Source organism: Ovis canadensis, chromosome 15, assembly GCF_042477335.2.
Source record: "Ovis canadensis isolate MfBH-ARS-UI-01 breed Bighorn chromosome 15, ARS-UI_OviCan_v2, whole genome shotgun sequence".
In the NCBI taxonomy this organism is placed as follows: domain Eukaryota; kingdom Metazoa; phylum Chordata; class Mammalia; order Artiodactyla; family Bovidae; genus Ovis; species Ovis canadensis.
In genome coordinates this window covers 86915114-86939742 of record NC_091259.1, presented here as the reverse complement: position 1 = coordinate 86939742, position 24629 = coordinate 86915114, and the positions used below count along the sequence as shown (strand labels likewise).

At 38.9% G+C, this 24629-nt stretch overlaps 2 protein-coding genes, 1 long non-coding RNA gene and 2 pseudogenes across 3 annotated transcripts; 1 reads left to right on the top strand and 4 right to left on the bottom strand.

Annotated features, from left to right (window-relative positions):
* The first annotated feature begins 1296 nt into the window (after nucleotides 1-1296).
* On the top strand, nucleotides 1297-2253 carry LOC138420224 (olfactory receptor 8U3-like). Its single transcript, XM_069553346.1, has one exon. The coding sequence runs from the start codon at nucleotides 1297-1299 to the stop codon at nucleotides 2251-2253; it is 957 nt and encodes a 318-aa protein (XP_069409447.1).
* Nucleotides 2254-7837: 5584 nt separating this feature from the next.
* On the bottom strand, nucleotides 7838-9201 carry LOC138420656 (olfactory receptor 5M9-like; annotated as a pseudogene).
* A 731-nt stretch (nucleotides 9202-9932) lies between these two features.
* Nucleotides 9933-12962, bottom strand: LOC138420223 (olfactory receptor 5M3-like; annotated as a pseudogene).
* A 116-nt stretch (nucleotides 12963-13078) lies between these two features.
* LOC138420660 (uncharacterized) lies at nucleotides 13079-17258 on the bottom strand. The gene is made up of 3 exons (XR_011249264.1): nucleotides 16930-17258; nucleotides 16526-16648; nucleotides 13079-13712 (listed from the first exon to the last, which is right to left on the bottom strand). It is a non-coding gene; the product is annotated as an uncharacterized lncRNA (long non-coding RNA).
* A 2396-nt stretch (nucleotides 17259-19654) lies between these two features.
* On the bottom strand, nucleotides 19655-20587 carry LOC138420721 (olfactory receptor 5M3). Its single transcript, XM_069554145.1, has one exon. The coding sequence runs from the start codon at nucleotides 20585-20587 to the stop codon at nucleotides 19655-19657; it is 933 nt and encodes a 310-aa protein (XP_069410246.1).
* Nucleotides 20588-24629: the final 4042 nt, after the last annotated feature.

The window sequence follows — 24629 nt, the reverse complement described above, 5'->3', positions numbered from 1 at the left end:
TAGCACAGGGAACTCTTCTCAGTATTCTGTAATGACCTATATAGGAGAAGAATCTAAAAAAAGAGTGGATATATGAATATGTATGTGTATAACTGATTCACTTGCTATACAGCAGAAACTAACATAACATCTCAAATCACTTATACTCCAATAAATTTTAAAAGAACAAAAAAAAAAACAGCAACAAGAAACAAAGCTTCCCTTTGGGTAAAATGTTCAGGGGGAAAGTATGGGGTTATTTTTTCTATTTTGCACACTTCATTTTAATTTGCTATGGTGATTTTTTTTTTCTTTTTAACTTTACTCCTGAAGTTAAAATGAGCTAGTTATCTTCCTTAGTCTCAGAAGTGAATAGAGGCATAGAACTCTCAAAAACCACATCATGCAAGTTGAACATTATGATAGGAAAACCATGTCCATATAATTGCTATTTCTCTTGTCAAAGAGATGGCTACCTTTCAAAAGCAGGAGTGCATGCTATTGTTACACTAAAAATTTACCAGGTAATTTAGAAAGCATTCCTGATTATAAGTGCTGAAAATAATTAATGTAAAACTATTTGTTATTGGTCACTCATTCAGTCATGTCTGGCTCTTCGTGACGCCATGGGCTGCAGCATGCCAGCCTTCCCTGTCCTTCACTATCCCCTGGAGATTGCTCAAACTCATGTCCATTGACTAAACGATTATCAAGAACTCTACTTTTTAACATATGTGTGTTCTGAGTAACTGCAAGTGTACATTATCACTTTTAGAAAGTAGCATTTGAAAAAGAATCAAAATTTGCCTAATTCACAAATAGGAATATTTAATTGCCTCCATTTTTCTATCCATTGACTATCCTGTTTAGCTTTGTATTATTATATTTAGCATAAGGTACATTTTTAAAATAAAATATATGTCTATTAAAACAGATAAAATATTACATATTAAAATTTTACTCCACTGAGAAGTAAATATTGGGAGCAGAATATTTAACAATATCTTTATTCTCTCTATTATTGAATATAACTAAAATAATCTAAAACTAAAATATTCCATATTTTTATAAACATATTAAAATATAAAAATATTCCATATTTTTATTAAACCTCAATTTTTGGCTTCAGAAAATTATAAATAGCCAAACAGGAGAGTTTGAGAAGGGATATATTTATTTGTTCTGATCTTCTGCTTCAGTGAGCAATAATTTCTCAAGTTAAAACACACACGTTTGGCATCTGATGACAATTCCTTACTCCTGATAACTTATCTGTCTTTAACTTGTCTCTTTTCTGCAGTTCAGAAACTAGAACACATGATTGAAGAGAATATTACCAGGGTGATGGAATTCATTCTTTTGGGTTTTTCAGTCCAGAGAGAGATTGAAATCCTTTTCTTTCTCCTCATTTTAGTGGTATATTCTCTAACTCTGGTGGGAAACATTGGCCTGATTTCATTAATCCAGCTGGATCCTCACCTTCACACACCCATGTACTTTTTTCTCAGTAATCTGGCCTTTGTAGACTTTTGTTACTCCTCCTCAATAGCCCCAAAGTTCCTGGAAACCCTCGTGACCCAGCACAGGTCCATATCTTTCTATGCATGTGCGACACAGCTGGGCTTTTTCCTGAACTTCTTGGTTTTGGAGATGTTCCTTCTTGCAGTAATGGCTTATGACCGCTATGTGGCCATCTGCAATCCTCTTCTCTACATGGTGATCATGTCCCGAAAGGTGTGCATGCAACTGGTAGCAGGCCCTTACTTATACAGCTTTTCTGTTGCTTTCCTCCACACAGTTGTTACTTTTCGATTGATCTACTGTGGCCCCAATGCTATTAATCTCTTCTATTGTGATGATGTCCCTTTGATGGCCCTTGCATGCTCAGACACCAGCCTCAAAGAGATCTTGATTTTTATCTTTGCTGGACTCAACATGATCAGCCCTTTGACCATGGTCCTTGTTTCTTACCTATACATTGTGGCTGCCATCCTGAGAATCCAGTCTGCAGAAGGGAGGCGCAAAGCATTCGCAACCTGTGGTTCTCATCTGACCGCTGTTGCTATATTCTACGGGACTCTGATCTTCATGTATCTGCAGCCCAAATCAAACCATTCCCTTGACACAGACAAAATGGCCTCTGTCTTCTACAAAATAGTCATTCCTATGTTGAATCCCATGATCTACAGCCTGAGGAACCAAGAGGTGAAAAACGCCTTGAGGAAAGCCTTTGAAAAATGTTATTTCCTGTCTCTAATAAACATTAGAATGTGACTTGTAACACTGACTGTCCTGGAACTATGCCACATGCCGCTATGTTGTTTTTATTATCTTTGATAGGTTAATTTTATTTTTACCGTTTTTATATGAGCAAAATGACTTTGCACATGTGTTCTATTTTACATATAATTTCTAAGTAAGACGAAAGGTTTAAAAGATTACTATGCACATTTTTAACATATTGCTACTCTTTGCATATGTGACACTTGATAGTTTTGACCTAGATAGTTTCTATTTAACTGATAATAAGATTTAGCCACTGCTTTCAAAAATGTTTCTATTTTATACATTGTGGAGCCAGAAAAAGGGAGGTGGTAAAGTAAATTTCTTGTCCATCCCCACGCCACTCCATGCAGTAGTTGTTCCTCAACTGTATCCTGTCTGCTAAACATCATTCTTCTCTGTGTCTGACCCCTACTAGATTCACTGTCGGTCACTCTCTATAATTTCGTGGTTCTCATGTTCTAAAAGATGTCATTATTTGCCCTGCAGATCTGGGAATCAGGGTCAGCTTTTGGAAAGTCATCCTCTCTTCTTCTGTATCAAAACAAAAATGAAGACATAACTCTATATTCCCTCAGCAAGGCTTAAGATCCTTTTATATTTTAGGGATTTGAAGAAATTACAATGGGTTGAGGGGACAGGAAGTGGTAGTTTAAAACCAAGTTATAAATGTGGTTGCTCTCAGATGTCAGGAATATCGTTTTATGTTGGGGTGGTTGTAAAGTGATGCAATCCAAGACCCACTTAAACCGTCAACTGGAATGTTTTTTTTTTTTTTTAATTCAGATTCAAATGTTTGGTGTCTACCATGTGGGTGATATTGTGAGCTATTCTTGTAGGGCAAAATCAAAAACATTCCTGAATATGCTGAACAGTCTGCTATTTTGGGAAATACTGGCAAAAAAATGATTGTATAAGTTATTCAGAAACATTTTAGCTTATTTTATCCAAGTTATCTTAGTACACACTTCATTGTTAAATTAGATTTCAGATTTATGTGAAGACATCAATATTGCCATGTTAAATTATTTATATTAAACTCTATTTTAATATATGCCTTTAATATATTCCTTTAATATATGCCATTATTAAAGCAGCAACATGGTGTTCTAAGTGGAGGTAAACTGTACAAATTCTGAACAGAAGCAATGAATTACTATCCTGATTTTCAAGTTCTTAAAACAACTTCTTTTGGAGTCAGGGAGCATAGTTGCAGAGAAATCATTCTTGGAAATCATGACTGTCAATTGCCAAAGATAAAACTCAAGAAAAGAGAACATCTTTGTTGTTGCTATTTTGTTAAATAATTCTGGAAGTATAATTTAAATAGTTAGAAGCACAGTAGCAAGCTTATATAGTAAACTGCAGAATAAGGGCTGAACCTGAGATTGGCAATGTGAGAAGGGTTTAAAGGTTAGTGAATCTTTCAAAAGGAATCTGGTGCCCCTTCTGGGGAGCACACTGGATTCAGGGGAGGTTTCTGCAAAACCACATGTTTACCAAATAAAGTTCAGATACATTTGAAGAGCTCCCAGAGCAGAAAGGATGATAGCCTGGGAGACTAAACAAGACTAAAGTAAAACCAAAGTTCTAACATTGAAACAATATTGTAAAGAAATATATTAGTTTCATCAGTCTGCATTAACAAACTACCACACACTCATTGATTTAGAACAACAAAAATTTATTTTCTCACATTTCTGGAGCCTAAGAGTCTGAAGTCAAGGTATTGCCAGAACCATGCTCTCTATGAAGCACTAAGGGAGGTTCCTTCCTTGTTTTTTTCCAGCTGCTCATGGTCCCAGGCATTCCTTGGTTTATAAGCATCTTTCCAGTCTCTGCTGTCTTCTCATGATCATCTTCCCTCTACATCTGTGTCCAGATTCTTCACTCCTGTAAGGACATCACTCACACTGGACTAACCGTCCACATTACTCCAGTATGACTTCATATTAACAATTGCATCTTCAGCTACCCTATATCCAAATAATGGCCCTATAACCAAACTCTGAGGTTCTTCAGGTTAGGAACTTAACACATCTTTGGGGGGAACAACTTCACTCATAATAAGTGCATGTAAGTGTGTGCACGCTCGGTTGTGTTTGACTCTGTGTGACCCTATGGACTGTAACCCACCAGGCTCCTCTGTCCATGGGATTTTCCAGGCAAGAATACTGGAGCATTTCCTTCTCCAGGGGATGTTCTCCCAGGGATTGAAACCATGTCTCTTGCTTTGCAGATGATTTTTTTACTGCGGAGCCACTGGGGAAGCCCCACTAATAAGTAAGGACAGTCAAAGACGTGCTGGCTCAAGTGTCTGGTAAAAACACACTTGATTTGCACCTGCAAGCGCAGTGCAGAAAAAGCATAGCTGAGATCTCCTAAGCTTAAGAAAGAGACTTGTAAGTACCTAAAAAAGCTAGCAAAATGGCCTAGATGACAGGTCAAAAGGGATCCAAAACCACTTAATGTGAAAACTGGAGGTCTTAAAGGTCATAATAAGCCCAAGGATTCACCAAGTAGTTAGGACAAAAGGATCAGTTCAGCTCAGTTCAGTTCAGTCGCTCAGTCATGTCCGGACAAAGGGATGTATAACCTAATATCTGAGATAGATCAGAGGTTTCAGTTTTTCTCCTTCTGGTTAAGACAGAAGACAAGATGCCCTTCTCTCAATACCAGAATAGTTTCTGAACAGACTTCATCATTCTCAGGTAAAAATCGTCCTAGTGAGTGGTAAGAAGCAGAGGTGAAGTGCCAAGGATGTTTATGGAAAGTATTATAAGAGCAAATATAGCCAAGTGAACTCCCAAGATGCAGTGACTTAATAAAGGAATTCATTCCTCTCTCAGGCAGCAGTATGAGTTACAGGGTTTGGGAAGGGCAATTAGACCCTCAATATGTGTTTTCCATCTTTGTCTAAAAAGTGATCATTTCAGTGGCCACATTTTCAAGTGGGAAGGAAGAGAAAAAAAAAGTCCATATCTAATGGCTTTAACATCCAGAAGGTGATCTTTAGGTTTCAGGCATCACTTTCTACTGATGGCTCATTCCCAAGACTTGACAACATTTTGTATCACACTGACAAGGGGCAATGGGAATGGTGGTGAACGGCTGGATGACAAATGTTTTACTTATAAAATAAAACATGAAATAGTGAACACTGAGGAATATGTCTGCCATAAGGATCACAGAAAATGTGCTCTTAAAGGGTCAAGTTATAATGATCTCTGTCAGTACGATTGTTTCTTGAGCAGCTTATCGTTTCATACTTGACACCAACTTGTTAGAAGCAAACTTGGGTGATTTGAAAACATTAAAAAATAAAAACTTTGTTAATGTACTTTCCAATACTAATCAAATGGTACTGTTTCTTCCTGCTCAGAACCTAAAGTTATGAAAAGGAACTCTCCTCCCACCATTTGCCTTTTCTCAGAGCCAATCTGAGGGAATGTGGTTTGTGGGCAATTAGTAAATTAACCTGAGTAACAATACTTTCTGTGCTTAAATGAAAACATATTTCCAGTGATATTACCACAAGTAAATGTTACTTCTCAGAGTCTTTCTACACATGTTCAATTGTGCACCCCTTTTAATTGGATTAGCCCTTAAACAAGAATAAACTCATTCATGAGAAATTACTTCTGCTTCTGATTTGCTTTTATGCTGGTACTATTAGCAAGAGTCAACAAGGACAAAAAATGGATTCCACTTATATTAAGAATGAAGGTAGATTAAATGGACACCAATCAACATAAATTGAATACTAAACTTGTAATCAGATACCAATGGATACCAGTTTGAGCTGTGCTGATCATATTTTAATACACGTCTAGTGCAATGTGGATCACAATAAACTGGAAAATTCTGAAAGAGATGAGAATACCAGACCACCTGACCTGCCTCTTTAGAAACCTATGTTCAGGTCAGGAAGCAACAGTTAGAACTGGACATGGAACAACAGACTGGTTCCAAATAGGAAAAGGAGTACGTCAAGGCTGTATATCGTCACCCTGCTTCTTTAACTTATATGCAAAGTACATCATGAGAAACGCTGGGCTGGAAGAAGCACAAGCTGGAATCAAGATTGCCGGGAGAAATATCAATCACCTCAGATCTGCAGATGACACCACCCTTATGGCAGAAAGTGAAGAAGAACCAAAAAGCCTCTTGATGAAAGTGAAAGAGGAAAGTGAAAACATTGGCTTAAAGCTCAACATTCAGAAAACGAAGATCGTGGCATCTGGTCCCATCGCTTCATGGGAAATAGATGGGGAAACAGTGGAAACAGTGTCAGGCTTTACTTTGGGGGGCTCCAAAATCACTGCACATGGTGACTGCAGCCATGAAATTCAAAGACGCTTACTCCTTGGAAGAAAAGTTATGACCATCCTAGATAGCATATTTAAAAGCAGAGACATTACTTTGCCAACAAAGGCCCATCTAGCCAAGGCTATGGTTTTTCCAGGGTCATGTATGGATGTGAGAGTTGGACTGTGAAGAAGGCTGAGTGCTGAAGAATTGATGCTTTTGAACTGTGATGTTGGAGAAGACTCTTGAAAGTCCCTTGGACTGCAAGGAGATCCAACTAGTCCATTCTGAAGGTGATCAACCCTGGGATTTCTTTGGAAGGAATGATGCTAAAGCTGAAACTCCAGTACTTTGGCCACCTCATGCGAAGCATTGACTCACTGGAAAAGACTCTGATGCTGGGAGGGATTGGGGGGAGGAGGAGAAGGGGACGACCGAGGATGAGATGGCTGGATGGCATCACTGACTCAAAGGACGTGAGTCTGAGTGAACTCCAGGAGTTGGTGATGGATAGGGAGGCCTAGCGTGCTGCTATTCATGGGGTCGCAAAGAGTCGGACACGACTGAGCGACTGAACTGTACTGAACTGAGTGCAACGGCATTTGGTTTTACAGAGATTCTTATCTGGTTGATCCTCTCTAGTTATTAAAAGCTTGACTTAAGCAGCTAAACACAGACCTAAGAATGTAATGTTAGTGACAAGAATTTGGAATCAAACAATAGCTTGATCATGGCAATCAAATATTTAACAGGACATTCTTCTGGTCAAAAGTTAGATTTTAAAGGATAAAAATCCATATTGCTTCATCTTTTTAAACTATGAGAAGGACATGATAGGCTTTAGTCATAAATATTTCACTATTTAAATTAATGAAGAGAAAAACAACCAGCCAAAATCCAAATCAAAGATTAGAATTACGGTGAGTCAACAGATTGTTTGAAACACAAATAGTGTTAATTATATAGCAATGCATGCTGAGAATTAACCTTCTGAATTCATGACACTAGAGGAAGATTCTGAATACATTTTTGTTTTCAAAAGTCCATGCATGCACTTATGTTATTGAAAGCTTTCTTGGTAAATGAGGATTCACCAACTTTTATACTCATGGAAAAGAGATGAAGTCTTAATTTTTTCTCATGAACTTATATATTACTTATAAAACAAGTGAAGAGCAATTATATATAGAAAGTATCGTAAGAAATCATAAACTCTTACAAAGATACCTCCAAATTAACATGTGCTTATCCAAATGTATTTATCAGTTATCCAGTGACTACACTCAGCACAATTTTACACACACTGTGACTAACAGTAATAGGTCAGGGTTAGGATGTTTGCATATGTAGATAAAGGAGGCTTAGTCCTGAGAGTCCGTTCATGGGGTAAACCATCGCTGTGTTAGACTGGACCTTTTAGTATATTTAAGTGTTGCCTGTATACAGTCTACTGTAAACAGGGTTATTTATGTGCCTGGACATATATAACAGGAAGTGGCATACACGGAATTATGTAGTTCAGGTTCACTGCCTCAAGTGTGCCTTGACGATTGCTTTGTTGACCGCCTCTTTCACGTCTTTGTTCCTCAAACTGTGGATCATGGGATTCAGCATGGGAATCACTGTGGTGTAAAACACAGCCACCATCTTCCCCTGCTCCACAGACTCTTCAGTGGGCCTCCTGAGATACATGAAGATGACGTGAGGTGAGGTGAAATCGCTCAGTCATGTCCGACTCCTTCCAACCCCGTAGATTGTAGCCTACTGGGCTTCTCCGTCCATGGGATTCTCCAGGCAAGAGTACTGGAGTGGGTTACCATTTCCTTCTCCAGAGGATCCTTCCGACCTAGGGCTGGAACCCGGGTCTCCCGCATTGGAGGCAGATGCTTGAGAGTCCCAAAACACATGTTAACTGTGGAGAATGCCTTCCTCCTGCCATCCGCAGAGCGCATGTGCAGCACGGCCTATGATGAGGGTGTAGCAAATGAGAAGCACAGAGTGGGAATATGTGAAATTAATGCCAGCAATAACAATCATGGTGTATTCTCTAATATGGATCCCTCCACAGGCAATCTTGATAAGAGCAGGGTCAGCACAATAGATGTGGTTGACTTCACAGTTTCCACAGAAGAACAGGCCATATGTCCACAGTGTGCAGATTAGGCTAACAGAGAACCCATAGATGTATAACACAGAGATGAGACGAGCACACACAGTCCTGGAGATTTTACGGCCATAAAGCAGAGGGTTGCAGGTGGCCATGTAGGGATCAAAGGCCATCACAGCCAAGATATATACTTCCACGTGGACAAGAGCTCTGAAGAATAACACTGCACCACACATGCCACATAGGAAATGGGTTTTGTCTCAGATAGTAAGTTTTTCAGCATCTTCGGAGTGACACTGCAAGAGAACCACACATCCACAAAAGACAAATGACTCAAGAAAAAAGTACATGGGGCTCTGAAGCTGGGGGCTGATGCTGATCAAAATAATCGTACCAATGTTCCCTATCAGAGTGATCATGTAAACTACTAGAAACACCACAAAAAAAAAGAGAACTTGAAGCTCCTGATGATTGGTCAGCTCCAGAAGAATAAATCCTGTCACATCTGTGAAATTTGGCATTGCCTTCACTTAGATCCAGTTTGCATTGCCTATGGACAAATTAAAAGAAACAAATGGCTTTATTTTATTCTTGAAATTTTTGAGTCATGTTTATCAGTATTCTAGTTCAAATGATATAAAAATCAATGTACACTTTGCACAAAGTCTAATGGAAGGCTATATAATCACATTTATTTCCTTTAATAGGCCTTATAGATAATTATTGCAATATTTATTAGTTTCTTAACTCTAAAACAATTACATTCATATACTATTAGTACTAGACACTTATTTTTGCTAAATGATTACAATAATGTTAACCTCATAGAGTTCTAGTAAAAGTAAAGCTAGACTGAGAATCATCAGAGCATGACTGAATCCATTTCAACGTATTGTCTTATAGAAAAAGACTGGAGACTCATAAGTGTAAATATTCAACCAAGGTCAGACAACCACTTTGTGCTGAACGGGGAAGTAAAAAGGGTGAATCACTGCAATTCCACTGAATACTAACTTTGTGTATGATCGTTGCCTCTCATTGTCAATATTAATACAAATACACATGCAATATTAACTTACTCGTTTTCGTATGACTTGGAAGATACCCTTTTTAAAAAAAAAATGTGTTTGTTTATTTTTGGCTGCGCCTGGGCTCCTCTTGGTTGGGGTGTGTGGTCTTCTCACTGCAGTGGATTCTCTTGTTGTGGAGCACGGACTCCAGGTGACCGGGCTGAAGAGGTTGTGGCTCGCAGGTTCTAGGGCGCAGGCTCAGTAGTTGTGGCACTCGGGCTTAGTTGCTCCACGGCGTGTGGAATCTTCCTCCAAGCAGGGATTGAACTTGTGTCCCTTATACTGGTAGTCAGATTCTTACCCACTGTGCCACCAGGGAAGTCCAGAAGATATCTTCTTATCTACACAGTTTTACAGGATGATTGTCTTAAACCTTGGTCTTACAATCTAGTCATTGACATACTTTTCTACACTATGCCAGCATATGATATCAAAAGCGTTCAACTTATGAAAATCCCAGTCATGTGTTATTTTACTTAGCTATATGTTTCGCTTGCTTGATTACTGCTGCTTGCAGGATGAGGTAAGAGGTATTTAACAACATGGACTGTATCAGTTTAACAGTTAGAAAAGTCAACTGCAAGTGGTTCAATCACCATACCAAAATTATGTCAATAGACAAATTCTATATACATATAAAATAAAATTCAGGTGCCGTGTTTTTAAAATTACTGTCTTATTTCAGATTCTACTGCTTTTCAGCAACAATCCATTATATGTCTAATTATTTATTTTCAAATTTAACGTCATTACAAGGAAAATGTCCTCAAGGAATGTTTTCTCCATTTAATACATTACCCCAGATAAGTCTTCTGAGAAGTAAACTGCTCTGAGTACTTAGGGATGCATCTGTAGGATTAACATCATCTTGGGAATTTAAAATCCCCATAATAATATTGCTTTAAGAGAATATTATGACATAAATGGGCTGTAGTTATAATTGTTTATAATAATTAATTTACAAACATCAAAACCAATTTTATGTCAAATATATTTGCTATGTTATATTTATTATGTATTACTTTATATCTAGAAGTAGTCTAAGTTTTGTAATATGAAATTGAACAAGCTACACGAGATTCTGGTTTCTATCATAATTGTTCAGTTCACTAAGTTGTATTTGGCTATTTGAGACCCCATGGACTGCAGCACACAAGGTTCCTCTGTCCTTCACTATATCCCAGAGTTTGCTCAGACTCATGTCCATTGAGTTGGTGATGCTATCTAACCATCTCATCTTCTTATAATTAGTTGTACCAATAATCCAAGTCAAACTCTGTTAATTAGGTAATTATGGATTCACCAAGCAGAGTCAAGAGTTTTTATACATGAAAATTCTTGGTTTTAGCTCTATCCCCAGTGAAAATCAACAACTCTCAGCTAGCTTAGGATATTCACACTTAGCAGCCATAAGATCTACGATCTGGAAAATATAGGGTACAGGTGAACCCGGACCAGAACTGAAATATCGGTGCCTATGTTATGTGCCCAAATCATTTTCTCTATGATGTATTTAATTCCCATATGAATAATTTGAGGGGTAGGAAAATAGTTCACAGTGATTAATCAACTTCCAAACTGTGAGTTGCTACTAGTTGGAGGGAGCCATGACACAATCACAAAGTTTATAGTTTTTGAAATATTTCCTCTTCTAATTTTTCATATTTTCATTCTCTTTTTCCTCAGTAGTTTACATGGCTGGCTGCTGCTGCTGCTACAAAGTCACTTCAGTCGTGTCTGACTCTGTGCGACCCCATAGATGGCAGCCCACCAGGCTCCGCTGTCCCTGGGATTCTCCAGACAAGAACACTGGAGTGGGTTGCCATTTCCTTCTCCAACATAGCTGGCTACTTGCCCATAACTGAAAAGTCACCTCCTTAAAATAAATCTTTGACAATTCTGAGTGCATCCTGCCTCTTCTAATTTCTGTGTTTATCAGCATGCTCTGTTTTTGTCTCACTCCATTCCCTAAATTGTCTCATTTGTATATTTTTCATTCAGTCCTTTTCAGTCAGTTCAGTTCAGTCGCTCAGTCGTATCTGACTTTTTGCAACCCCATGAACCACAGCACGCCAGGCCTCTCTGTCCATCACCAACTCCCGGAGTCCACCCAAACCCATGTCCATTGAGTCGGTGATGCCATGCAACCATCTCATCCTCTGTCCTCTCCTTCTCCTCATGCCCTCAATCTTGCCCAGCATCAGGGTCTTTTCCAGTGAGTCAGCTCTTCGCACAAGGTGGCTGGAGTATTGGAGTTTCAGCTTCAACATCAGTCCTTCCAATTAACACCCAGGATTAATCTCCTTTAAGATGGACTGGTTGGATCTTCTTGCAGTCCAAGGGATTCTCAAGAGTCTTCTGCAACACTGCAGTTCAAAAGCATCAATTCTTCAGTATTCAGCTTTCTTTATAGTCCAACTCTCACATCCATACATGACCACTGGAAAAACCATAGCCCTAGCTAGACGGACCTTGTGCCTCCCTTCTGGTAAATGTATCTGTAGAATGGCAATGAGTATGAATGTATAAGATATGATTACTATAACCAGAGAATGGGTGAGATTAATGTTGGCATGGATAGTCATTTTATATTCAAACTATTGTATATAACAAAGGTTATATATATTATATATTAAATATATATATATATAAATATATATAACAAAGGTTCCAGCACAGGCCAATTCGATGAGAAGTGGTTGATGTCAATCTTCCCACAGAAGTACAATGTTGTTGTACAATAATGTTGATGCCAGACTAATCAGAAAACCATACACATAAGGGAAAGAAATCAGTTGGATACAGACTATTCTTGATATTTTGCTGCCATAGAGCAAAGGGTTCCCAATGGCCATGTGTCTGTCAAAGGCCATCACAACAAGAATAAAAACTTCTACGTGGACAAGAGCAATAAAAAAGAAACACTGTACCAAACAATCAGCATAAGAAATCGTTTTTGTCTCTGATAACAGGTTTTCCAACATCTTAGGGGTGATGTTGGAAGAAAACCACATATCAACAGACAACAAATGACTCAGAAAAAAGTACATGGGGCTACTGAGTTGGGGACCAACCTTAATTAACAGGATCATGCTGATATTACCCACCACAGTGATCATGTAGACCAGCAGGAAAATGATGAAGAGAACTTGCCATTCCTGATGACTGCTTAGTCCCAAAAGAATAAACTCTGTCACACTGATGAAATTGAGCATTTTCTCTGTTCTTGGTCAATATTAGATAGAAACTTTTGGGATAATAAAAAGGAAACAAATTTTAACTACAAGTATTGATTATTTATTAATTTATATTTTTATTTATGGACCCATTATTTTAATTATTAATAATTATCTACGAGTATTCCTTGGAAGAAAAGCTATGACCAAATTAGACAGCATATTAAAAAGCAGATATTAGTTTGCCAAGAAAGGTCCATCTTGTCAAAGCTATGGTTTTTCCAGTAGTCACATATGGATGTGAGAGTTGGACCATGAAGAAAGCTGAGTGCAGAAGAAATGATGCTCATGAACTGCAGTGTTGGAGAAGATTCTTGAGAGTCTCTTTGAATGCAAGGAGGTCCAACCAGCCCATCCTAAAGGAAATCAGTCCTGAATATCCATTGCAAAGACTGATGCTGAAGCTTAAACTCCAATAATTTGGCCACCTGATGTGAAGAAATGATTCATTGGAAAAGACCCTGATGCTGGGAAAGATTGAAGGCAGGAGGAGAAGGGGATGACAGAGGATGAGATGGTCAGATGCCATCACTGACTTGATGGACTTGAGTTTGAGCAACCTCCAGGAATTGTTGATGGACCAGGAAGCCTGGCATGCTGTAGTCCATGGTGTCGAGAGTCGGACATGACTGAGGCTCTGAACTGAATGGATCTATGGCTGTACTTTGACATTCCTTTCAGCAAATCATTTCTGAGCATTTGCTATTTAACAAACTCTCTGAAGGTTACCTAAATGGAAAAATATACAGACTCAGTTGCCATTGTCACAGTTTTTACAAAATGTGATTGAACAAAACTTGTAATAAAAAAAATCATTTAAATTTTAAATGAATAAATAAGATAAATGGCCATTTATCCAAGACTGAAAGAGAAAATAGAGTAAATGTTAGTCTCTCAGTTTTGTGCCACTCTTTGTGACCCCATGAACTGTAGCCCACAGGCTCCTCCGTCCATGGGATTCTCCAGGCAAGAACACTGGAGTGGGTAGAGGTTCCCTTCTCCCAAGGGTCTTCCCAACCAAGATTCAAACCTGGGTCTTCTGCATTTCAGGCAAATTCTTTACCATCTGAGCCACCAGGGAAGTCCAAAAATACTTCTTAAATATCCCTTTTTTCCAATACTGTTATATTTTGTAGTCACCTATTTTTAAGATATTTATGGGCACTTAATATTCTTTTTAATATAACTCAAAATATCATATTATCTATTTTTATTATAATTATATTCTCCATGGTTGGAGATGTAAACCATTTAATCAAATAATCTATCATCCCTAAATGTTGGATCAAAAATTATTTTTAATCTTATCTCATACTCATTTAAAGAGGGACAACCTGATCGCAGTAGACTTCAAAATGAAGTGGCAAACCACCTAAACACATTCATATATTATATATATTTCCTGGATAAAGACTCTTTTCCATACCTAACAAGCAATTTAAATCTAATATGTATCTTCCACTGTTACATTGTGCAGAGTAAACAAGATGAGTAATGTAAATACGGAGATTAATGTCACTATTTAGAGTGGTAATGACGTATCTAAATATTATAAGTATACCTGTAATCTAGAGATGACAAAATATATATTGGGATGTGCATTGAGTATAATAACGGGCTTCCCTGGTGCCTCGTACAGTGAAGAATCTGCCTGCCATGTAGGAGACCAGGGTTCCATCCCTGGGTTGGGAAGGTCCCCTAGAGAAGGGAATGGCTACCCATTACAATATTCTTGCCCGAAGAATTCTGTACACAGAGAAGCCTAGCAGGCTGCAGTCCATGGGGTCTGTATAATAATACATTACACCATTTTGTAAGAGAGACTTGAGCATGTGGATCTCAGTGTCCTGGGGAGTGGTGGGAAGGGTCGTCCTGGAACCAATTTCCCTTGAGTTACTTAAGGATGGTTATATTTGTCCCAAATGCATTGCAGGATCATTTTGAACTGCTTATGAATATCCTTAGTCCATGGGAACAGCATCAAGAAAAGTAGCTTACAGATCTAACTGTAAATTGCCCAAACAATGCTATTTTATTTAAAAAAAAAAAAAGTATGTTGCAGAGTCCAAACTTGCCCTACTCATCACCTGCCTATGCACTAAGTCACTTCAGTAGTGTCCAAATCTTTGTGAACCTAGGGACAGTTGCCATGCTAGTGGTAAAAAAACAAACAAACAAACAAACAAACAAACAAACAAACAAAAACCTGCCTGCCAATGCAGGACACTTAAGGGATGCTGGGTAGTTAGATCCTTGGGTCAGGAAGACTCCCCAGAGGAAGAGGGAATGGCTACCCAGTCCAGTATTCTTGTCTAGAGAATCCCATGGACAGAGAAGTCAGGCAGGCTGCAGTCCAGGTCCGTAGGCTCTCAAAGATTCAGACACAACTGAAGTGACTTAGCATGCATGCGTATGGTTTTCCGTACTTGGGAAACAAAAATACGTCCTTTGTGGGAATTCCCTGGTGATCCAATGGTTAAGACTAGGTGCTTTCACTGTTGTGGGCCCAGGTTCCTGGGTGGAGAACTAAAATCATACAAGCTTAGCAGCATGGTCCCACACACAGAAAAAAAATGTCCTTTGCACAACCACAAAATCGTTAATAATATTAGTGGTATATACATTCGATCATTTTAACTCATTGGCCTGGCAACTTATGCCCAGCCATTAAACTCCTTTCCTTTCCTCCCCAGATCAGTATGCTCACACTGCTTCCCCTTCCGTTCTTATAACAAGAGCCTACTTCTGCTTATGAAGAATTATGAAGGGAATTGCTAATTTTCTTCCAAAGCGATTCTTGTTTTTCTGTTGCAATAAACCTTTTATTAGAGAGCCTTGGACGTGACCCTGCCCCAAGACCCATGACACATGGGGCACATGGTAGAAGTGCAAGAAATATTCATTCAATAAAGATAATGATTATCAGATTTTTCAATAGGTGACTGACACAGGGAAGAGAGGCATGCATCTAACTAACACTTAGGTACATCTCAGCTTAAGGCTGAGAAGCCCTAGTGTTATAATTAAGCCATACTTTGGTAATTGGTATAAACATATTTGGTGTGTATAAGCTAGTGCTCTGAGTGGATCTTGAGAGAAAAACTTTTAACTTGAGAAAATCCATGTGCTCCCCAGGAATAAGAATCGACTCCTCATAGAAGTCTTGGATCTAATATCTTTCAGAGAAACCTACCTCTGATCCAGGATACTTTTCAACTGCCAATTAATTTTATCACCTTAACGTTTTTCTAAGTTTAAGTTTTAAGGCCATCCTCTATGGAGAAGGCAAGGCATGTGATGCTCTTGGGTTTTATGGTACCATATGGTTCCCAACATAAGTAGCCAGGAGGATCACTCATTTATCACAGAGAAATCTAGGCAGGACAACTCACTTAGCAAGAGACTGAGTTTCATGATTCTATTCTTCAGGTCCCAAAGATGTAGATAAAGCAGAATCTACTTTTGTAATTCATATAAAAATGACCATCTCTTTCACCAGCATTTCCTTGGGGTTACCTATGTAAAACTTATAACTTCCTTACCTCCATTTCCATGCTGAAAGTGAGAGTGTTAGTTACTCAGTAATGTCCAACTCTTTGCGACCTCATGGACTGTAACCCACCAGGCTCCTCAGTTCAGTTCAGTCGCTCAGTCGTGTCCGACTCCTGCAGGAGACACGAGAGACAAGTGTTCAATTTCTGCTTCAGGAAGATCCCCTGGAGAAGGAAATAGCAAACCCACTCCAGTAATTTTGTCCGGGAAATTCCATGGACAGAGGAGCCTGGTGGGTTACAGTCCATGGGATTGCAAAGAGCTGGACATGACTGAGCACACACACACACACACACACACACACATGCACACACACACTTCACACCTATTGGAACCCATAGAGACACACTGAAAACATAATAGACACAACAAATCCATCCCTCCCTCTCCTTACCTGGTTTCCCTCGTGGCTCAGCTGGCAAAGAATCCGCCTGCAATGTGGGAGACCTGGGTTCAGTCCCCAGGTTGGGAAGGTCCCCTGCAGAAGGGAAAGGCTACCCACCCCAGCACTCTGGCTTGGAGTATTCCATGGACTGTATAGTCCATGAGTCGCAGTCAGACACGACTGAATTTCACTCTCACTTTCACTTTCTCCCAGAAACTTTGGAGCTTTTTCAACCTAAGAATATTTGAAATAAATTCTTGGCTTAGTATTTTTAAGACAAAATAGCTAACAGAGTTTCATGAACCCATGAGAGCTGAGTTCATGATAGCAATTTCAGTGCCCAAGTATGCAGGATTCCTCAATTCCTTCTCACTAACTATGGAGAAAATACATCTGGTAAACTCATTTGCAGTAGGTCATTACAATGTAATCTGCACTCCCTCAAGGAAATGTAGATTTCAGAAGAAGAGACTGTGGCATTTGTGTGTGTGTGTTAGTGAGGGAGAGATCAAGAAAGAGAAAGGGTGACTGAGAAAGATAAGTACACTTTATGCTGAAGATGCTTGACTATAATGATGTCGGTAAACATAGAAGCAAATGTAACAGTAGCATTCAGTTTTAAAAACCACTTTACAAAACTATTCCAGATGAAGACCGTCCTTAATTTAAAAGCTTCAAAATTACATTTTAAAATTTGTTAGTAATCATCAACTAATTTGGAACGCCAAGAGTTTTCCAATAAGTGGTGAATAGTCTTACAGACAAAAGGAATTACTTTTAGCTCACCCAAATAGTAACATTAAGTAAGAGCTTAAATTCTTTAGGGAGGTTAAGTTTCGCATTATAGACACAATGATATTATTATAATTAAATCAAAATCCCCAATTTGTTTACATGCAAATAGCTTTGAAATGTTGCCCATGATGTATGGGTGAGTGAGTGGAAATGAGTTCACATGTGCTTCTGCTTTCCCCTGAGGAAAATAAAAACTCACTATGGACAAAGAGGACTTCCCTGGTGGCTCATTGTAAAGAATCCACCTGCCAGTGCAGGAAACACGGGTTGATCCCTGATCCAGGAAGATCCCACCTGCCATGGAGCTGCTGCTGCTGCTGCTTCTAAGTCGCTTCAGTCATGTCCGACTCTGTGTGACCCCATAGAAGGCAGCCCAGCAGGCTCCCCCGTCCCTGGGATTCTCCAGGCAAGCAGTTGAGCCCAAATGCTACAACTATTGAGCCTGTGCTCCAGAGCCTGGGAGCCACAACTCTTGAGCCCCTGTGCCCAAACCACTGAAGTCCACATGCCCTAGACCCTGCGCTGGGTGACAAGAGGAGCTGCTGCGAGGCAAAGCCCGTGGACGGCAACTAGAGATCCCCCCCACTGGCCACAGCTAGAGAAAAGCCCTCACAGAAATGAAGACCCAGCACATCCAACAATAAACATATAAATATAATAATTTTAAAAAAACACTGGACAAAGGGAAATGTTTGTTCTCCTATACATCATTCTTATTTTATATCTACATCTCTGCATTTTGTGATGATTTAAATGCATGATTTTAATGTGTGAGTGACATTTCACTGGCTATATGTTTCATGTCAAGATATCAGGATATTTATTTGTTTACTTATATAAAAAGACAAAGAAACATCATGGATGTCCAAGTTGTAAACTTGTTGCCTCATCGCTGTATTAGATGAAATGAGCTACAAGAGAGAAGCCAAGCTATGTTTACACTGTTAAGTCAGGATGTGTCATTTTTAACAAAAAAGAGACCACCCAAATATTCCTTCTTTCAAGTAAAAAGAACTTAATATTAGATATCATACTTCGGTCAAAAAAGTGCAAAATAATCCACGTGAATATTAATTTAATTTGTGAGGGGAAATCTGTAGCTTTGTACATGAAAATGACACATTCACTAATTCTACCTGTTTCTCAGTTAGAATGATGGCATTTTGGCCGGGGTACATGACATGCGCACAGTCTGGCCCCACAGCAGCTACTAGAATCAGCAAAAGAGAGACACTTATGCTGTTGTGTCTCTTAAGTACAAAAATATTGGAGAAGGATTACGTATCATGGTATTTCTATTTTCAAAACAAAGGTCTCCGAACAGATCCACCTTCCATATTGGAAAAGGTCTTAAATATCAGGCTTAAGTTTTTCAACTACTCAGTGATGTTATTATAATTTGAACAAAATTCCCAATTTGTTTATGTGTGAAGAGCTTTGAAATGTTGCCCATAATGCACGTGTGAGTTAGCAGAAATGAATTCACATGTGCTTCTCCTTTCCCCTCAGGAAAATAAAAACCATTAGCAAGACCTCCATCTTTATGCGCTTACATGAGAGAACTGAATTAAATATGTTGTTATTTCTTCTACCTCAGATTGTACTCTAATAGATAGATAAATATATCCTAAATTCATCACAACATTTTTGAATAAGAAAAACAAAATCTATTCTAACAAAGGATATAAACAATGTCAATACCTATACCTGTGAACTCGGGCTGAAATAATCTTCTCTATTAATTTATTAATTTTAGCTAAGCTTGACTACTTGTATCAGTGAGAGAAAATTCACTTTTTCCCTCTGAATTTTAATTTTTTCTTGTTTTTTGTAAAGGGTAAAGTCCTACGTTTTGTGAATTCTCTAAAGGTGTGTACTAAGCTGTAATCTTTTGACAAATGAATATTGATGAAACGCAGGGAACAAAAGTATCCCAACTTTACTTTGTTAAAATTGTCCTGCCGATCACTTTGCTCATGGCCTCTTTCACATCCTTGTTCCTCAGACTGTAGATCATGGGGTTCAGCATGGGGACCACCGTGGTGCAAAACACGGCCACCATCTTCCCCCGCTCCACAGACTCCTCTGTGGGACGTCTGAGATACATGAAGATAAGGGTTCTGTAGAATATGATGACCGCTGTCACATGGGACCCGCAGGTGGAAAAGGCCTTGCGCCTGCCTTCCGCCGAGTTCATCCGCAGAATGGCAATGAGGATGAACAGGTAAGATAAGACAACTGCAGTCAGAGAATATGCGAAATTAATGCCGGCAAGGGTGATCATGGTATATTCTTTTACAAAGGTTCCAGCACCGGCCATTTTGATGAGAGGTGGGTCCGCACAGTAGAAGTGGTTGATCTCAATCTTCCCACAGAAGTACAAGCCATAGGTCCATAATGTTGATACCAGACTAATCAGAAAACCATACACATAAGGGAAAGAAATCAGTCGGATACAGACAGTCCTTGACATTTTGCTGCCATAGAGCAAAGGGTTCCCAATGGCCATGTGTCTATCAAAGGCCATCACAGCAAGAATAAAAACTTCTACATGGACAAGAGCAATAAAAAAGAAACATTGTACCAAACAGCCAGCATAAGAAATCGTTTTTGTCTCTGATAACAGGTTTTCCAGCATTTTAGGAGTAACATTGGAAGAAAACCACACATCAACAAATGACAAATGACTCAAAAAAAAGTACATGGGGCTGCTGAGTTGGGGACTGACCTTAATTAACAGGATCATGCCGATATTACCCACCACAGTGATCATGTAGACCAGCAGGAAAATGACAAAGAAGAGAACTTGCCATTCCCGACAACTGGTTAGTCCCAAAAGAATAAACTCTGTCACATCCGTGAAGTTGAGCATTGTCTCTGTTCTTGGTCAGTATTATTTACAAGTCTCTGTGATAATTAAAATGAAACAAATTCAAAATCAAGTATTTATTACTAATTTATATTCTTATGTCCCCTTTCAATTTTTACTGTATTAATTATCTATGAATGTGTTATTCCATTCTTTTCAACAAATTATGTCTGAACACTTGCTATGTAACAGTCTCTCTCATAATTATGAATACTAGATGGATAAATACACAACTCTAATTACATAACAGTTGTACAAAATGTGATTAAACCAGGCTAGTACTAAAATTTGTAACTGGCCAATTGTCCATTAACTACTTTCTAAATACCCCTTGTTTCTAACACTGGCATATTTGGTAGTCACATGTTTTTAAAATATTTATGGAGAGTTAGTTTCTCTTTTTAACATGTCACAAATACTGCTTTATGTCCTTCTAATTGTAACCATATTATCCTAGATTATAAATGGAAGCTACTTAATCAGATGTATTATCAGCCCATAGTTCAGTTTAGTCACTCAGTTGTGCTGACTATTTGTGACCCCGTGGACTGCTGTATGCTAGGCTTCCCTGTCTACCACTAGCTCCTGGATCTTGCTCAAACTCAATTATCAGCCTTAGTTACCTGATAAAAAGTTATCCTTAATCTAAGCCTGCTAGTTGTGCTCATTTAAAGAGAGAGAACCTGGTCACAATAGTCATCAAAATAAAGAGGAAACCTCACATGCAAGCATTATGCATATTCCCTAGCTAAGGACTCTTTCATATCTAGCATGCAATTATAATCAACTAGATATCCTCCACTGTTATGTGCTGCAGATTAAGAAATAAGTAAAACAAAGAGATGAATGCTAATCTTTAGAGTGGTATTAATATAACAAATACTTATAATATCATACCTGTTCTAGACATGATGAATTATACAGGAGGACATGCATAGGTTATGTGCAAACACTAGGCCATTTTGTAGGAGGGACTTGAATCTCTACAGAGTTTGGTGTCTTAGGGAGAGAAGCAAACCCTGTTGGCTACTGAAGGAAGACTGTATTTGTCTCAAATGTGTTCAAGGGTCATTTGGAGCTTCCTGTGAACTTATTTGCCCAACAGAACAGGAAGCAGATAATCAGATTACAGATTTACCTGTAAACTTACCAAATAATGCTAGTTTATTACACATGAATGGATAAGAAAGCTCTGGTACATATACACAATGGAGTATTATGCAGCCACTAAATATAATACATTTGAATAGGTTCTAATGAGGTGGATGAAACTGGAGCCTATTATACAGAGTGAAGTAAGCCAGAAAGAAAAACACCAATACAGTATATTAACGCAGTATATGTATGGAATTTAGAAAGATGGTAACGATAACCCTGTATTCGAGACAGCAAAAGAGACACAGATGTATAGAACAGTATTTTGGACTCTGTGGGAGAGGGCGAGGGTGGGATGATTTGGGAGAATGATATTGAAACATGTATAATATCATATATGAAACGAATCACCAGTCCAGGTTCGATGCAGGATACAGGATGCTTGGGGCTGGTGCACTGAGACGACCCAGAGGGCTGGTACAGGGAGCGAGGAGGGAGGGGGGTTCAGGATGGAGAACACGTGTATACCTGTGGCAGACTCATGTTGATGTATGGCAAAACCAATACAATATTGTAAAGTAACTAACCTCCAATTAAAATAAATAAATCTATACTTAAAAAACTTAAGATAATCTATTATTTTTGGAAAACAATTGAATGCCCTGAACAAGAACACTGGATATTTAGTGTTTGGCAATTTCATATTCAAAAATAAATTGATGAAATAAGTTGTAGAAACCATCATAAATAATAGAGGAAACACAAAGGTGAAGGAGAGGTTTCATCCCTGAAAAGGACTGCAAACACATCAGCAGGGCATGCTGGTATTAAATTAGCAGAATGTGCTGTGGCTGCTAGTGGTGTTCACCCTCACGTGCAACTCACTGTGCACTGTTCGAGATCTTTGTTCCCTGAGCAGAGATGTAACCCGTGTCCCCTGAATTGGGAGTGTGGTATGTTATCCACAAGACTGCTAGAGATGTCCCCACACTAACACATTTCTAAAGAATAAACAATAGAGAACAGTTTATTTGGCAAGTCAGATCTAATTGGGTGGGATCAAGGATGATCTAGGAAAAAAAAAATGATGTGAAAAGGAGATCAAACCATTCCATCCTAAAGGAAATTCGTCTTGAATATTCATTGGATGGACTGATGCTGAAGCTGAAGCTCCATTACTGTGGACACTTAATGCAAAGAGCCGATTCATTGGAAAAGATCTTGATGCTGGGAAAGATTGAGCAGAGGAGGAGAAGGGGACAACAGAGGATGAGAAGGTTAGATAACATCAATGACTCAATGAACGTGAATTTGAGCAAACTCTCCAGGAGATAGTGGAGGATAGAGGTGTCTGGCATGCTACAGCCCATGGGGTCACAAAGAATTGGACACAACTTAGCAACAGGATAAACACACAGCAACATGAAAAGGTAGTGGTGTTCAGTTCAGTTCAGTCACTCAGTCGTGTCCGACTCTTTGCAACCTCATGAATCACAGCACGCGAGGCCTCCCTGTCCATCACCAATTCCTGGAGTTCACCCAAACTCGCATCCTTCGAGTCAGTGATGCCATCCAGCCATCTCATCCTCTGTCGTCCCCTTCTCCTCCTGCCTCCAACCCCTCCCAGCATCAAAGTCTTTTCCAATGAGTCAACTCTTCGCATGAGGTGGTCAAAGTACTGGAGTTTCAGCTTTAGCATCATTCCTTCCAAAGAAATCCCAGGGCTGATCTCCTTCAGAATGGACTGGTTGGATCTCCCTGCAGTCCAAGGGACTCTCAAGAGGCTTCTCCAACACCCCAGTTCAAGAGCATCACTTCTTTGGCACTAGGCTTTCTTCACAGTCCAACTCTCACATTCATACATGACTACTGGAAAAACCATAGCCTTGATTAGACGGACCTTAGTCAGCAAAGTAATGTCTCTGCTTTTGAATATGCTATCTAGGTTGGTCATAACTTTTCTTCCAAGGAGTAAGCATCTTTTAATTTCATTGCTGCAATCACCATCTGCAGTGATTTTGGAGCCCCCCAAAGTAAAGTCTGACACTGTTTCCACTGTTTCCCCATCTATTTCCCATGAACTGATGGGACCAGATGCCATGATCTTCGTTTTCTGGATGTTGAGCTTTAAGTCAACTTTTTCACTCTCCTCTTTCACTTTCATCAAGAGGCTTTTTAGTTCCTCTTCACTTTCTGCCATAAGGGTGGTGTCATCTGCATATCTGAGGTGATTGATATTTCTCCTGGCAATCTTGATTCTAGCATGTGCTTCTTCCATCCCAGAGTTTCTAATAATGCACCTTGCATATAAGTTAAATAAGCAGGGTGACAATATTCAGCCTGACGTACTCCTTTTCCTATCTGAAGCCAGTCTCTTGTTCCATGTCCAGTTCTAACTGTTGTTTCCTGACCTGCATATAGATTTTTCAAGAGGCAAATCAGGTGGTCTGGTATTCCCATCTCTTTCAGAATTTTCCACAGTTTACTGTGATCCACACAGTCAAAGTTCTTGGCATCGTCAATAAAGCAGAAATAGATGTTTTTCTGGAACTCTCTTGGTTTTTCATGATCCAGCAGATGTTGGCAATATTAGAAGGGAAATGAAAACTAGGGAAATAAAAATAATGGAGGGCCATGTCAAAAATGGGCCTCCATTATTTTTTATTTCCCAATTTTTCATTTCCCTTCTAATTGTGCTCTCTCACTTTTTTCTTTATCCACTTTCTCCTTCTCTTTCTCTTCCCTGGTCTTTTTGTTTGAAAAAATGCTTTATGTGCATAGCCATCATCATATATCACAGTCAGGTTTGTTTATCTTTATATCTAATTATATAAACAGGTGAGAAAGAGTTTAGGAAGAGAAAAGAGTATGGTATCAAAGAACAACATTTTCCCAAATGACCTTATTCTTTTTGGATAATTTTTACATAATCAATTCCTTACTGGAGAAT